Source organism: Raphanus sativus, chromosome 7 (genome assembly GCF_000801105.2).
Source record: "Raphanus sativus cultivar WK10039 chromosome 7, ASM80110v3, whole genome shotgun sequence".
Taxonomy (NCBI): Eukaryota; Viridiplantae; Streptophyta; class Magnoliopsida; order Brassicales; family Brassicaceae; genus Raphanus; species Raphanus sativus.
In genome coordinates this window covers 7,536,141-7,552,522 of record NC_079517.1, presented here as the reverse complement: position 1 = coordinate 7,552,522, position 16,382 = coordinate 7,536,141, and the positions used below count along the sequence as shown (strand labels likewise).

Genomic DNA, 16,382 nt, shown 5'->3' with positions numbered 1-16,382 from the left:
GCATGTCACATGGTTTTCTTTTTTTAAGTTTTCACTAACAGAGAATTCGACTCTGTGATCATACAAATTTATTTTCCGCAACTTTGGTATGGAAATTTGATACTTATAGCACTGAACTCACTGTCTCACATCACTTGTCAGTTTATTTTATTTTTCTTTTTGTTTGTATCAAATTTGCAATGAAAGGCAAGGTGTTCTTGGGTCAATACTTGATATGGGTGATAGTACTGTTGGGGCAGCTACACGGATGCAAAAGCTGTATTCTGAAAGAAAGAAACGCTTTGTTGGAGCTCAAGCAATACCTGATCTCCATTTCTGAAGAAGGACAATCTGACTATGTTCTCCCTACTTGGACTAACGACACAAAGAGCCATTGCTGCAGGTGGGAGGGCGTCAAGTGCAGTCGTACAAGCGGTCGCCTGACCAAGATTGCTTTTGGTGATTTGTACCTCAAAGAGAGTTCTCTCCTTAACCTTTCTTTGTTGCATCCCTTTGAAGAGGTTCGAAGTCTAGACTTATCCGAGTGCGCTTTCAGTGCCTTGTTTGATGATAGGGAAGGTAAGTCTCTGTATAACTATGATCTCATTTCTAGATGGGCACCAAAAGGTATGGAAAGTAGATTACACAGAACTCTCTCTTTATCCCACTTGCAGGTTATAAAAGCTTGAGTAAATTAAGAAAACTGGAGATTATGGATCTCTCTTCAAATGAATTCAACAACAGCATCTTTCCATTTCTCAATGCTGCTACTTCACTTACAACTCTGTTTCTTGGGTTCAACAAGATGGATGGCCCTTTTCCTGTTAAAGGTGTGTTTCTCCAAGGTCTACTTATTGCGGATTTATCTTTTGGTTAGTCTTGCTTGATTTTTTTGTCTTGTAGTCTCTGTCTTCTGATAGCATTTCTTGTCATTCTTCTATTCCTAGACTCTCTTTCGGAACTTAGAAGCTTAACAAACTTGGAACTGCTGGATCTGAGTGGAAACGGATATAATAGCTCCATGCCAGGTAGCATCTACATCAACTCTTAACAGATTTAACTTGTGCCTAATTGGTCTATGCCATCTCGAAGAGCATCCTATCCACAACAATATATAATATGTGTCTTGCTTTGTGTCTCTTTTCCCCGTGGCAGAGTTTACTCGCCGTAAAAAGCTGAGTGCCAACTATTTTTCTAGCTCAATGGAGCTGCAAGGTAAAATCTCTTTATCTGTGCTTTTACTTTGTGCTTCAAAATCTAAGTTACTTTGTCTGGATTCGAATGAATCCAATAAAAGGTTGCCTGTGTTTGCTTCATCTTCAAGATTATCCCATACGAACAACATAACATTTTACGTGTCCCATGAATTCTCAAGAATAGAACAACTACTCTCATCATCTTGTCATTTTCTCAACTATTTTTTCTCCTTTGAAGGTTTTTGTGGAATGAAGAATCTGCAGGAGCTCTACCTCCGTGGAAATTATTTTGCCGGCCAGCTTCCTCTGTGTCTAGGTAGCTTGAACAAGCTACAGGTTCTTCACCTTTCACTAAACCAATTAAGTGGCAATCTACCATCTAGTTTCAATAGCCTCGAGTCCCTCGAATATTTATCACTGTCAGATAACAACTTCAAAGGCTTGTTCTCCCTCAGTCTACTCGCCAACCTTACACAGCTCAAGGTGCTCAAACTTTCATCAACATCCGATATGTTACAAGTACAGATACAGAAAGTACCTGGCTGCCTAAATTTCAACTGAATATTGCTGCACTACCTTCCTGCGGCTTGAAGAAGATCCCAAACTTTCTTGTGTACATGAAGAAGTTGCATCTACTTGATCTATCCAGCAACAGAATATCCGGAACCATTCCTTCCTGGCTCTTGGCTAATAATAAAAACTTGAAGTTCTACAGTTGCAGAATAACTCATTCACTATCTTTCAGATTCCTACAGCAGTTCATAAGTTACAGTTCTTGGATTTTTCAGATAATAACATCAGCGGAGTCCTCCCTGATAATATTGGCCATGAGCTTCCAAATATGATACATATGAATGGCTCTCATAATGGTGTCCACGGGAAGTTTCCTTCATCTATGGGTGAGATGAAGAACATATCATTCCTGGACCTGTCTCATAACAATCTCTCTGGAGAGCTACCTAGAAGCTTATTCACAGGTTGTTCTTCATTACAAATCCTGCAACTCTCCCACAACCAGTTTAGTGGCCATCCTCTTCCAAGACAGACTAATCTAACATCATTGGTCGTGTTGAGGATGGATAACAACTTGTTCACAGGAGAGATCGGAGACGGTTTGCTTACCTTGGTTAACTTGTCAGTACTTGACATGTCAAACAATCTTCTCGGAGGTGATGTTCCAAGTTTGTTACCAAATTCATCTGATGTCTTTATGTTGTTGTTATCAAACAATCTCTTAGAAGGTACGTTGCCATCTTCTCTGCTGGCTAATCAACATCTCAACTTTCTTGACCTCTCTGGGAACTTATTATCCGGAGCCTTGCCGTCATATGATAGTTCTATGTATGGGATAAAGTTGTTCCTACAGAACAACAGCTTCACAGGGGAGATTCCAAGAACATTGTTGGAAAATGCTGAGATTCTTGATCTGCGGAACAATGAACTCTCTGGGAGTATCCCACAGTTTGTGAATGCCATGGACATGAGAATCTTCTTGTTGAAGGGAAATAACTTAACAGGAGCTATCCCAAGGGAGCTGTGTGGTCTGAAAAACATTGGAGTTTTAGATCTTTCAAAAAACAAGCTCAGTGGAGACATACCTTCATGCCTTTATAATTTATCATTTGGATCAGAAGAGTATGATCAGGTGAGGAATGGTGCCTCTGAGGCATATGGCTTTGTACCAAGCCTTCATTGGGAACTTTACAGATCAACATTCATGGTTGATGAGTTCAAGATAGACTATGAAACGTACATGAGTTTTGAAATCCAGTTTGCAGCAAAGCAAAGGTATGATTCATACACTGAAGAATCAGAGTTCAGCAGAGGAACACTTGATTTTATGTATGGTTTGGATCTGTCTAGCAATGAGTTAAGTGGTGTTATCCCGGAAGAGCTTGGAGAACTCTCGAAACTACGAGCCATGAATCTATCTCGCAATTTCTTGTCTGGCTCTATACCGGATAGCTTCTCAAAACTGAAGGATATTGAGAGTCTTGATCTTTCTTATAACATGTTACACGGTAACATCCCTCGTCAATTAACAAACCTTACTTCACTTGCTGTCTTCAACGTCTCCTACAACAATTTATCAGGTACTATTCCCCAAGGAAGGCAATTTGACACATTCAACGGTATGAGCTACTTAGGGAATCCTCTTCTTTGTGGACTACCGACAGAGAGAAGTTGTGAAGAAGCTAAGAAGAGCACAGAGGAAGGAGATAACAGAGGAGAAGAAGAAGAAGAAGAAGAAGAAGAAGCTGCTATTGACATGATGGTCTTCTATTGGACTAGTGCATCAACTTATGGAACTGCGTTGATAGGTATTCTTGTTCTTATGTGTATAGATTGTCTTTGGCGTCGAGCATGGCTCTGCCTTGTCGATGCCTTCATCACCTCTGCGAAAAAAATGTGTTAGTTTAACATAATTCTTGTATTTATCTCATCAAGCAAACTATTGAGTCCACTGAGTTTATGTTAGTGGATATGTTCTGAGACACTGAGATTTCCACAGATTGTCTGGGAATATTCCGGAGTTCATCAACACCCAAAACATAAGTATTTTTCGTCTGCGTGAGAATAATTTAACAGGTCTTATACCTCACCAATTGTGTGGCCTAAGCAACATCCAACTTTTGGATCTATCTAACAACAAGTTGAATGGATCCATACCTTCATGTCTTAGCAATATATCATTTGGTCTGAGGAAAGAGGAAACATCAAAATATCATGATTTTCAACTTTGGTTACATTCCCAGTGATGTCTTCACTAGTTCTAGTCAGGAACAAGACGCTTATACCACCAGAAATATTGGTATATATTTCAAATCTCTGCTTGTGCTAGATCCTTTTAGTATTGATTACGTGGCAGGCGCTGAGACTAAAATTGAATTTGCAACAAAATATCGGTATGATGCTTACAACGGTGGAAATCTCCTAAACTTTTCTGGATTGGACCTCTCAAAAAATGAGCTAAGCGGTGAGATCCCAGTGGAGGTAGGAAGTCTTGTGGAACTACATGCTCTAAACCTCTCTCGCAACTATTTATCAGGTGCTATACCAGGAAGCTTTTCAGGTATGAAGAATGTGGAGAGCCTTGATCTTTCTTTCAATAGTCTGCAAGGACAGATTCCAACACAACTGACAGATCTGAGCAGCCTAGCTGTATTTAATGTCTCATTCAACAACTTATCTGGGGTCATTCCTCTGGGAAAACAGTTTAACACTTTTGATTCACAAAGCTACTTAGGCAATCCTCTTCTCTGTGGACAACCAACCAACACGAGCTGTGAGAGCAATAACTTTCAAGAACCAGATAATGAAGTGGAGGCAGATGAATCCACAATTGACATGGTTTCTTTTTACTGGAGTTTTGCTGCAGCTTATGTGACAATACTTATTGGAATTTTTGTATCTCTCTGTTTTGATTCTCCTTGGAGCAGATTTTGGTTCTACGTCGTTGATGCTTTCATCCACAAGGCTAGGAATTTTCTTTGGTGAAATTAGTGTTGGTTCAAATCCATTGATGGCCCCCATCTGATTCTGTTCTTCTCAAATCCTCCTGCTTTATGTCACAAACTTTTGTTTAGTTCTTGTGTACTGCGAGTTCAAAAAAAAAGAGTTCTTGTGTACTGTTGGTTCAATAAATAGTATACTCAAATATGAGAAATACAAGAATTTGCATGAATACAGAGAATTCCCTGTTAGTTCTCTGTCTCCTTTCATGAATTCTCCTAAACCGTATCGCTTTACAGTTTCTTTTTTTTTTGGAGGTAACAATCTCAAGAACTTCATTTATTACATAACATACAATATGATTATTATCCTGCTCGTTACAGGAGAACCAAATAACGAGCATATGAAATTAGCAAAACAAGAAAAAGACCAAGAGAGCCAAGTCAGCAACCCCGTGACCGTTGGGCATTTCCTCAAGTATAATGGTTAAGCTATACTAAGGTTAGAAGTTTTCAGTTTTCACTCACAGTGCTTGGACTTTTTGTATAAGGAGAAAAAAATATCTCTGCTGCAATTTCATCTTTTTATTGGTGAGAGGATAACATCTAATCATCTTTCCATGATATATAACCAAAGTCTGTGACCACACATCTTCTTGATTTCCTTACTTTTCAACCAATGTCTTCGTCAACTTGTTTTTTCTTTTGTGTCGTAAATGGGTCTTAGGCGAGACATATATCACCACACCTTTATTACGAGCGTCCTTTACAAGTACCTTGACTTTTCGTAGCATGCAGTTATAAGCAAACGATACCGATCACTCCCTTAACGTATGTCATGGCTTGAAAGTGTTATCGTTAACAGAAACTTGAATTTTCTAATTGTAAAAAATCTTTTTATATATAACGGTGGAGGCGTTTGCAGTGAACTCACCATCATAACCCAAAAAAAATGGAGGGGAAGGTGTTCTTGAGAAAATACTTGATATGGACAATATTGCTGTTGGGGCAGCTACACGGATCCAAAAGCTGTGTTGAAAAGGAAAGAACTGCTTTGTTGGAGCTCAAGCAATACTTAATCTCAATCTCCAGAGAAGATGAGGTTGACTCTTTTCTTCCTACTTGGACCTACGACACAAAGAGCGATTGCTGCATTTGGGAGGGAGTTAAGTGCAATCGTACAACCCAAAGGGTGACTGAGATTGCCTTTAAAACATCTCACTCTAAACGGTCCTTGAAAGAGAATTTTCTCCTAAATCTTTCTTTGTTCCATCCCTTTGAAGATGTTCGTTGTCTGAACTTATCTTTTAACTACTTCAACGGCTTGTTTGATGATGTTGAAGGTATGCACCAGGTTTTACATTAGAATATCTTATATTTACCCTAAACGGTTATCTTGTGGTTTGATTGATCATCTGGTTCTGCATTGGAACTTCTTATATTTTTATCTGTGTTGGGGTTCTACTTCTGTAACGAACCTATTATGGTGCTTTGATTTTCCGTGTTTCTGAATTGAGTTGCTCATATCTGTGTGCCATGTTGCGTGTTGCAATCACATCCAACCGTCATCTGAATTCTCTTCTCTTGAAAATTATAATAAAATGTTTTGAGATATGTTTTCATTATGCTTAACAAGATTCGTGTCTGCAGGTTATAAAAGCCTAGGGAGATTAAGAAACCTGGAGATTCTGGATCTCAATTTAAATCAGTTCAACAACAGCATATTTCCCTTTGTTAATGCCGCTACATCACTTACAACTCTTTCTCTATTTGGTAACAGATTCAATGGACCTTTTCCTGATAAAGGTATGTTTTATATCCATTTGTAACTAAGTGGATACACACATGATGGCCTTGTTATTAGTGATGTCTATGTTATTAGTTCGACTTAATAGTTATAAGTATTTTATTTTATATTTTTTGGATGTCCTTTCAGAACTTAAAGATTTGACAAATTTGCAAGTGCTAGACCTGTGTGCAAACAGATTTAATGGCTCTCTATCAGTACAAGGTAGCTCAAAACTACTTTCTATACAATATATTCTTTTGGGATGATCATGTTCTTAGGCAAAGCTCTTTTCCTTTGCGTGATTTTAACTTGTGGCAGTTTCACCTGCCCTGAAGAAGCTGAAAGCTCTGGATCTAAGTGTTAATGAATTTTCTGCATCAACTGGATTGCAAGGCAAGTCTAAACATATCATATGATGTTGCATTAAAACTGGTATCGAATTAACGTTTACTCATGTGCATGTAATTTTGTATTTGATCATAGCAGTGATTTGCGAAATGAAGAATATGCAAGAGCTTAATCTTAGACGAAACAAATTGTTAGGTCAGTTTCCTTTATGCTTAACTGTCTTGACTGGTCTTCGATTTCTTGATCTCTCATCAAACCAATTTACTGGGAAAGTGCCATCTTCTCTCGGCAACCTTGGATCCCTCAAGCACTTATCGTTGTTAGATAACAATTTTGAAGGTTTATTCTCATTTGGTTTGCTTGCCAACCTCTCAGAGCTGAGGATTTTCAAAATTGGTTCTAAATCCAAATCATTTCAAGTAGACTCTAAAAGTTATTGGAAGCCAAATTTTCAACTGAGTGTTGTTGAACTACAATCCTGCAACTTGTTTAAGGTTCCTAATTTTCTCCTAAACCAAAGAAGCTTGAGTATCATTGATCTTTCTGACAATAGAATTTATGGAGTTTTTCCTTATTGGCTATTGGCAAACAATACCAAGCTCAAAGTTTTGTCTCTAAAAAATAATTCTCTTACAAGCTTTCAGCTACCGGAATCTGCTCATAATCTGGGTTTCCTGGACGTGTCAGCCAATGACTTCAATCATCTGCTTCCTGAGGATATTGGATGGGTACTTCCTCATTTGATGTATATAAATATAGCTAATAACGGTTTTCATGGATATCTTCCATCTTCTTTGGGTAACATGAAAGAGATTTCATATCTGAATCTAGCTCAAAATAGCTTTCATGGGAAGCTGCCACGAAGTTTTGAAATGGGTTGTTATTCCATGGGAATCTTGATACTGTCACATAACAAACTTAGTGGAGAGGTGTTTCCGGAATCAGTCAATTTCACTGGTATATTGGAGCTGTATATGGATAACAATCTGTTTACTGGAAAGATCGGTCAAGGTTTGCGGAACTTTAAAAACTTGCAACTGCTTGACATTTCAAATAACAACCTCACGGGTGTTGTTCCGAGTTGGATTGGAGAATTCACATCCTTACGTGTATTGCTACTTTCAAAAGCTTTATTGGAAGGTGAAGTACCTATTTCTTTGTTCAACTTAAGTTATCTTGAGCTGTTGGACCTTTCCTCAAATACCTTATCTGGTGGCATACCTTCGCACGTCAATTCAAGAAGGCCAGTAGTATTACTCCTTCAAGATAATAAGTTATCAGGGGTTATTCCAGACACATTGCTGAGGAACGTCTCTATTCTTGATCTCGGAAATAACAGATTGTCTGGGAACATTCCGGAGTTCACCTACACCCGATACACACTTACTATTCTTCTTAGGGGGAATAATTTAACAGGGAGTATTCCTCTCCAGTTGTGTGGTCTCAAAAACATCCAACATCTTGATCTTGCCAACAACAGACTGAGCGGACCCATACCTTCATGCTTCAGCAATACATCATTTGTTTTGGGGATAGAGGATATCTACTGTGGTATGTCCATTATTGATCTTTTCAGTTTTCTTTTGTCTCTGCAAAGTCACATGCGTGTAGAGATAGAAGACCATGTATATCTCCGATCTCCTGTTTTACTGGATCAGTTTGGGATGATAAGCGATAGGTCAGCTACCCAGATTAAAATTGCATTTTCAACAAAACACCGATATGATACCTACCACCTGGGTGGAAATCTCAGACTATTGTTTGGAATGGATCTCTCAGAAAATCAGTTGAGTGGTAATATCCCAGCAGAGCTTGGAGGTCTTCTGGAGCTAAAAGCTCTTAACCTTTCTCACAACAACTTATCAGGGTTGATACCAGAAAGCTTTTCAGGTCTGAAGAAAGTGGAAAGCCTTGATCTCTCCTTCAACAAGTTACAAGGCCGGATTCCATTACAACTAACAGCGTTGAGCAGCCTAGCTGTTTTCAATGTCTCGTTCAACAACTTATCTGGAGTCATTCCTCAAGGAAAACAATTTAACACCTTTGGTACACCAAGCTACTTAGGCAATCCTCTTCTCTGTGGAAAACCAACCAACACAAGCTGCAGCAGCAGTAACTTTCAAGAACCAGGTGATGGAGTGGAATCTGCTGATGAGTCCATAGTTGACATGGTATCTTTCTACTGGAGTTTAGCTGCAGCTTATGTGACTATACTTCTTGGAATATTATTCTCTCTCTCTTTCCGCTCTCCTTGGAGAAGATTTTGGTTCTACCTCGTAGATGCTTTCATCCACAAGGCCAAGAGTTTGTTGTGGTAATGGTAAAACTACTGTTGGTGGTGCCGCCATCTGTTGCTCTTCTTCTTCTTCTCAAAAACTTCTGCTTTGTTTCACATACCCTATGTACTGTTACTTACTTTGAATAAATGTAATGCACAAACATATATCTAAGAGCTGGTTTGGTGTTTGTTTAATAAATACTATATATTATTATACAAGAACTTGCATGAAATGATTTCAAAGTAGAAAGAGATCCCAACAGAATATATATACATAATAGAGACTTCCAGTTCATTCCAAGAACTTCAGTTGTTACATAACTAGCATGTGAATCAGAAGAGCAAAAGAAAGACCAGAGAGTTAGAGAACAAAGAGAAACCTTAGCTACTGGTCTATGAAAAGCATTCTTCGTCTTCCTGACTTTGCTTGCAGACACGATCTCATTCACCAGATCCTTGAAAATAAGCCTCTCCATTGAAGTCTACCCAATTCCCAGACCGAATCATCACATCTTCTGCCAGTATATTCAGGAAGTCGTCTTCTTCCTCCAAGTATTTGACACAGTTAATCCGATTCTTGTGGAGAAACTAGCATTTGTTGAAGCCACAACGAATCCATTGATGAAGTCATCTGCTAAGACTACTAAGAAAGCCATGAGAGCGCAACATCTATTGAAAGAACCGTGTGCTTTTGCAGTGAGTGCTTCAACATCTATAAGAAAGCCATGAGTGCTTTTGCAGTGCTTATATATCTGGACACACACCCACACACATATCAGCAAATATATATATTGATCAATATTCTTACATTTACTGTCATTAGTCATTACAAAGACTAATGTCAAACGCAATCTTTAAAGTTGGTGAAGGGTTCTGGTATACCAAAGTAAATGCCTGTACATTTCACCTGTAAAGTCTATTCAGAAGAAACTACTATGTTTGTTTTCGTCAGTTTACTTGTCCAAATCAGAGTTTATGATTTGTTAGGAGAAAAAAAAAGAACTTCATTAAGGCATAGCTTTTGCTTGCAAATTGAAACCAAAATGTAATAACAACAGAGGAAAAGCTGTTTGTATTGCAGGGCTTCAAAATACAAAAACAAAAGACCTTAACACAAGAGTTAGCTTCTTCTACTCATCTTCCACTTTCTTCTACTTCAGCTTTGAACACCATATGCTATCTCAAGATCCTACTATACACCCCTCCCCAAATATCATTCATCTAGTTAATGAGGTTGTGGCTTTTGGTCTGCCTCTGCATCTTCCGCAGCAACTGTTCCCTCATCTGTTCAACACAAGGAATAAGTTACTTTATAACCCAAAAGTAGAGAAGTATCTATTGATTCACGCTCTGTTCATGAATCACCTTGGTTCTGTGGCGATGAATCTCCTCCAGGACCAGCTTCAGTAGCAGCACCCGCGTCTGTTAATGTCTCATCTCTCGACGGCTCTACATTCGCCTGAACAGTAACCGGTGATGGTTCTGCGTTCACAGTGTCCTGCAGAGTATGCAGTATAAATTTTGGTAAGAAACAGCATCATTCCAAATAGCTGGAGATAATCATTCATACCATATTGAGTTGAGAAGAATCTTGATCTTTGACATCAGAGGCAACAGCAGCAGTTCCTGCCTCCTGTGGTCTCGTAATGTTTACATTGGCATCGGCAGTGTCAATCATGGGTGTCTCCATATCACTTGAATCTGCAACCTTCTTGTTAGCATCATCAGAAGGATCCACTGGACCAGCTTGTTGGCCACTACCTGCTGCATCCTCGCTCAAAGTTCTCTGTGACTTTGCTCTATGATCACAATCAAGATCCATCATAGCAGGCCTTTTCCTGCTAACAGCCAACAAATCAAACATGCTGTAGAACAAATGCTCTTAAAAGAGAAACTATAACTTAACACTTGCCCACAGCTAACGCTTGGATCTGCCGTTTGAACAGAGCTGTGTCTGTTTGAAAACAAAAAACCCCGAAGCATCTTTCCGTCAATGATCGTTTCAATACTGTAACCTAAAGGGACGTTTTCAGTAACCCTGGCGTGAAAAACTGTTTTCCTTTGATCGATCGAGCCAATGCTCAAAGGGAGATTCTCTCTGCCTGCAATAAAACCATATACAGCAAAACGAGTGAGTTCATGTTTACAACAAATGCTTCAAGTTAAGAGTTGTGTGTTAACAACACACCTTGACCAGTGCTGGTTCCCGCCGCAGCTAGTTGCTGCTGTTGGCATTTGAGCTTCATTTGTTTCCTTAAAGACAACCTCCCTGGAGTTTGATCAAACCGTGCCCTGTATCCAACATCTGTTGGCAAATAACCAGCGAAGATTAGGAGAATAATAAGCAACCTTCCAAGTGAAAGATAGAAACAAAACCTGTGTGCAGGTAGTAGATATCATCCAACGGCTCAAGATTCTTATTGCAGCCACCAAGAAAGAAAACAGAACCAGCCTTGTAAGGACCTAAACACACTGCTCCAGCACAGAATCTAGCAGATGGCCCTTCTTCTATGGCAGCTACCTTGGACCAAACACCCGTTTCTACAGACACAAACCGGAAATAATATTCTTTATTTTGATATTAGAAGACAGATAAGGCAATTAAAGGCGTGAGGTCTAAGTTACATACCCACATCAAGCACATTGAGATCATCATAAAGATTCTGAGAATCCGTAAACCCTCCAAATACAAACAAGTTCCTCTCGAGTGCAACAGTGACATGACCAGCTCGAGGTGTTAGCACCTGCCCTGAAGTTTTCATCTGCTTCCATACAAACGTTTCTGAAAAATACAGAACCAGAAAATATGAGAAGACATCTACACACAAATGCATAAATGATTATGTGATCCAAGAATGATTGTTGCACCTGTATCAAGTATATGAACATCGGAGAGAAAATAGTCATCCAAATCTTCACCACCTACTACAATGATTTTGTTCTTCCACGTTGAGCAAGTGTGGCTATCTCGTGCAGAGGGTGGATTCCCAGCCGTTACAGCTCGTTGCCACATTAGAGTCTCTAAACAGAATTAATTCCAGTTCAGTTACAATGCGTCCAAAAAAAAAACAAGAAACAGAATCTCTCTCAGAATCTATATCAATGAACACAAGAAAAGCAGCCTGAAGATGTACCTGTGTTGAGTATGTAAAGGTCATTATAGAAGACTTCATCATCTGAACCAGAAGCTTTCCCACAGCCACCGAATATGAAAATGCGTTTGCCAACAAGCGTGGCACTATGAGCCTCTCTTGCCTCGGGTCCTTCACCTCTAACATCCACGCATTTCCAAGTATGTGAAGCTACCACACACACACAAATAACAGTTAGAATCAAACACAAAAACCTCATACCAGGAATGGTTTAACACAATCATGTTATTGGTCTAACAAGACAACATAAGAAGAGATGGGAAGAGGTTACAAGTATCTAGCACGTGGAGATCCTTGAGATGAGTTTTCCCATCAGTACCACCAAAGACAAAAAGGTTATCCCCAACTGTTGTACAGCTGTGACTGTCTCTCGGAGAAGGCGGCACGCCACTGATCACCGGCTTAGTCCATACCTGCGTTTCTGCAACAAAATAACCACAAAATGTGATTGTTCCAACAACAAAGATTTTGAAAACAGGGCTATACGTAAGTAAACAACAAAACATCAAAAAATTAGCTAAATAATCAACAAGAATCATAAAGTCTAAATCATCCCAAACGCAGTACAACGAGGAAAATAACAAAGGATATGTACAAAAAGGACAGAGATCAAGATTAGCTACAAAAGGAGATAAGTTTTTGAGGATGGTGGTGTATAAGTAGATTGGTAGGCAAATGGGGTCTACTGCACGAACGAACGAACAAAAAGATTACACATTATCGTTATAAAGATCAAACAAAGACTGAGACTTTTGTAAAACCCACTACAGGAATCGACAAATACTAACTGCATTTAGAAGAAGAAAAAGGCGACATTTTTTTCCCACTGAGATGATGTTAACTCGAAGAACACTCACCAGCGTCGAAGACATGAACTTGGTTGGTTAAGCAATCGTCTCTACCAAACCCACCGAATACGTATACAAATCTGCCTCCTTTAATGGCGTTACAACTGTGTCCCCACCTCTTCCCGGGCCCGGAGGAAGAATCACCGAGACCCTCTTGTTGGTTCTGTTGTCGGACCCTCTCCCACCTCATTTTTTTTTTCCTGGAAAAGAAAAAGGAACGATCTTTCCTTTGAGATAAAAAAAAAATGCGGGAAAATGTTATTAAGGGTTTTGCAAAGGAGATTAAAAAAACTGAAGACGAGGAAACCGAAATGCAAATGATTCTTTAATTCTCACGAGTATACAGAGGAATAAAGGTGTGCTTCTCTCTGTTTTTATGTTCTTGACGGTGACAACCGCAAACGTGACGGACAAACGGAGATTTTTCGCGTTTGCGGTTAAATCCAGTGAGTAATTTTCCTCGAGCATCAACTCTGTCCAGTGAGTAATTAGCTACACCCTGATGATTGTCTACCATATTAATTGCACCATTAAATTGCTGTTTTTCTTTTCTTTTATAAACTTTACTGCAATAATAAGTAGGCTACACAGTCATGGGTTCAGAATATCGTTATAAATTAGTTTAATAATACAAAATGATTGAGCAAAAATGCAATGCATAAACGAAATTTCTTAAGAAAATAAATATAAAAATATTTTAATTTACAAAGCAAATGTAAAACTATTTATTAGTAAGATCAAGAGAATGTTAAAAAAAAAAAGTATTATTTTGATATTTTTTAAGAAAAATTGTATGCTATCATCATTATCCTTTTTGTGTCAGTTTATTCAAACAGACAATGATGAGACTTGTTTGTTCAAGAAGATCTTCTTGATTAACATCGATGGGACTTGGATTAAATATTAAGACTAGAACCCGAACTTAGCCTAAATTAATGTCAATGGTAATAATAAATCTTTTTGTGACCCACAATGTTAACATAAACCATTGTTATGATCATATCAACCGAGTCTTTTGCAGCAAATCCTTCATGGACCGGTAACGATACCAATCAGTAGTAGAATCGACCTTTCCTAATCTGCCTCCACGCAATAGCTGCAACAATAGCTCCTCCTCCCATGTTAATCGAAGCCATGGTCAAACTCTTCTCCTTCCCCTGCAATTTCCAAGAAGTTGGTCCCGTTTAAGAGATTGTCATATTGATTTCCAAGCAAATGTAGAATGCATTTATCAGATACACACCTCTAGCACCTTTACCAGGTTTTGTCCTAGGCCTAAGATTCCCTGAGTATTAAAGAGTGTGAGTAATTAGTAGATAAGAGTTTTCACTCTCATTATGATGAGTATTTGTAAAGAGTTCCTTACAATCATTACGGGTACTCGGAAAATAAACGCAAAGTATGTAGTAACTTTAGGGTAGAGGAAGATATCAAGTAGTGTAATGGCATATACAGGTCCCTCTGCACCCTGCAGACAAGTTGAGAAGAGTTAACCCTCATCGGCATTTGCTGATTCGAAACAACAACCTCTGCGTCTCTCTCTCTCCCAAATATGCTCTGAAAAAGTCATTTAACTGGATGTATAAGAAACTTACCAGAAACAAAAGGTCGATTTTTGATGGATTCTTGAATGAAACTCCTTGGCTCTGTACGATTGAACAACCAACACAGAAGGTATATAATATTTGGAAAAAAAGTAATACCACTGTGAAAACCTACTTTATCTGTGGACCTGCATGATTTGAGAGCAAGGAAACTATTCTGGTTGATATATATACCTTGAGTATTGCCATTACACCACGAACACTTATGTAGAGAAGAGAGCCAGCAAGTGATCCAGCAAAGTACATCTTCAAAAGGTAGACCGGTCCTAAGGTTCTTGCGATCTAACAACATTAGATTAAAAAAAAATTAAGTGGAAGATTAATAACAAGAAACCAATTTTTCAAAAAACGAACCAAGTCATCTATCTATACACTAACAACGCTAGCTGTTACAGTCACATGAAGAAACTCAAAAACAAAAACCGTGTGTCTCCAACAGTTGTAGATAGATAGATAGTTCATAGGAAACACATGAATTATTCACTTGTCACAAAATCGAATTCATCTTCTTCACTCAAGGGAACATTTCACTCTAAAAAAATTAATTAAATCGTTAAAGGAAAGAGGTCATACGCTGGTTCCAAAGTAGTAGAGTCCAATCATGTTAACGATGAGTTGACTGGTTCCAACATTACTGAAACCCGAAGTTATCAGCGTGTGTATACGTCCAGTCCTAAAGGTTATCGGTGATACCTGACCAAAACATCATATGGTTTAAATACCAAATTTCAACAGTAAAATAAAAGATGGAAGAAAGGTTTGAACATTTTTGGTCTGACCACAAAATTTTTTGCCATCCATGTCCGGTCTGAAATCCTCCACATAGTAAATACAGCGAGATTAGCTATAATCAACCCGAAAACAGCGGCATTAGCTCCATTAAACCAAGACTTCCTGCCAGAGGAAACACACAAGTAAACCCAAAAGAAAAAGTAAATACCAAGGGAAAGCCTATATTCATATAAAAGGAAAAGCATTAAGAGAGCTTTATGCTACTCAAATCAAGAATTACACAGACATGGTAAAAATAAAATAAATAAAGCAACTGATGATGCCTACTGATTTCACATCGGATTCCTCACATATACAAAGCATGATTGATTTTGGAATGCTAAAGAAAGTAAATGAAATTAACTAGGTAGATTAACTTAGCCACATAAAATCATATGCCTAAAACCCTAAAACTAAATAAAGCTAGAAACTTTACAAACTCAAAGACAATAAGTTTGTCGCTGAAAACAAAAGAAAGAAAGAAAGGTAGAAGATTGGCTACGAAATAGAAATCATATCCTCAGTTTTATAATAAATGTAGAGGGAAAAAAATACCATCCACGTTTTTGAAAGCCAGTGAAAACCCAAGGCTTAGGAGGAAGGTGATGAGAATGGAAGAACCCAGCTCTAGCTTCCAAGAGACTTCCGGATTTCAGGGTGTTCGTGTTCCTCAATGCGGTGGAGAAGAACCCATGAGCTTTCTTAACGGAAGAAGACGAAAGAAGAGGGCTGAGTATATGGCGGCTCTGGCTCCAGTGATCAGGAAAAGCGAGCTTCTTCTTCATCATCACAGATTTTGTCAGCTCCAGCGAAGAAGAAGAATAGCCAACGACGAACCTGCGAGAGAAAAGTGCATGCATTTTCTTTTGTCTTTTTCTTAGGACACATTCATTTCAAAATTTTACCAAATGGCTCCATAGATATAGAAGAAGAAGAAGAAGAAGACAAAAAGGATGTAACTTCTG

At 38.6% G+C, this 16,382-nt stretch overlaps 4 protein-coding genes across 4 annotated transcripts; 2 read left to right on the top strand and 2 right to left on the bottom strand.

The window, feature by feature from the left end:
- Positions 1-179: 179 nt before the first annotated feature.
- LOC108815297 (receptor-like protein 14) lies at positions 180-4,773 on the top strand. Its single transcript, XM_056991319.1, is given in 8 exon segments — positions 180-558; positions 654-809; positions 927-1,007; positions 1,135-1,700; positions 1,703-1,868; positions 1,871-2,626; positions 3,678-3,919; positions 3,921-4,773. Coding segments are annotated over 8 exon segments (3,099 nt in total). The 3' UTR covers positions 4,674-4,773.
- A 754-nt stretch (positions 4,774-5,527) lies between these two features.
- LOC108816329 (receptor-like protein 15) lies at positions 5,528-9,216 on the top strand. The gene is made up of 5 exons (XM_018588906.2): positions 5,528-5,970; positions 6,278-6,433; positions 6,564-6,638; positions 6,735-6,809; positions 6,903-9,216. The coding sequence occupies exons 1-5, from the start codon at positions 5,580-5,582 to the stop codon at positions 9,080-9,082; spliced, it is 2,877 nt and encodes a 958-aa protein (XP_018444408.1). The 5' UTR covers positions 5,528-5,579; the 3' UTR covers positions 9,083-9,216.
- Positions 9,217-10,042: 826 nt separating this feature from the next.
- LOC108815010 (tip elongation aberrant protein 1) lies at positions 10,043-13,358 on the bottom strand. Its single transcript, XM_056990191.1, has 11 exons — positions 13,052-13,358; positions 12,466-12,615; positions 12,177-12,344; positions 11,911-12,063; positions 11,672-11,824; positions 11,419-11,583; positions 11,231-11,347; positions 10,949-11,144; positions 10,613-10,880; positions 10,408-10,540; positions 10,043-10,326 (listed from the first exon to the last, which is right to left on the bottom strand). The coding sequence occupies exons 1-11, from the start codon at positions 13,230-13,232 to the stop codon at positions 10,268-10,270; spliced, it is 1,743 nt and encodes a 580-aa protein (XP_056846171.1). The 5' UTR covers positions 13,233-13,358; the 3' UTR covers positions 10,043-10,267.
- A 19-nt stretch (positions 13,359-13,377) lies between these two features.
- LOC108815298 (rhomboid-like protein 16, chloroplastic) lies at positions 13,378-16,292 on the bottom strand. Its single transcript, XM_056990190.1, has 8 exons — positions 15,973-16,292; positions 15,426-15,540; positions 15,220-15,339; positions 14,821-14,928; positions 14,638-14,688; positions 14,409-14,510; positions 14,286-14,327; positions 13,378-14,199 (listed from the first exon to the last, which is right to left on the bottom strand). The coding sequence occupies exons 1-8, from the start codon at positions 16,275-16,277 to the stop codon at positions 14,095-14,097; spliced, it is 948 nt and encodes a 315-aa protein (XP_056846170.1). The 5' UTR covers positions 16,278-16,292; the 3' UTR covers positions 13,378-14,094.
- Between the last annotated feature and the right edge of the window lie 90 nt (positions 16,293-16,382).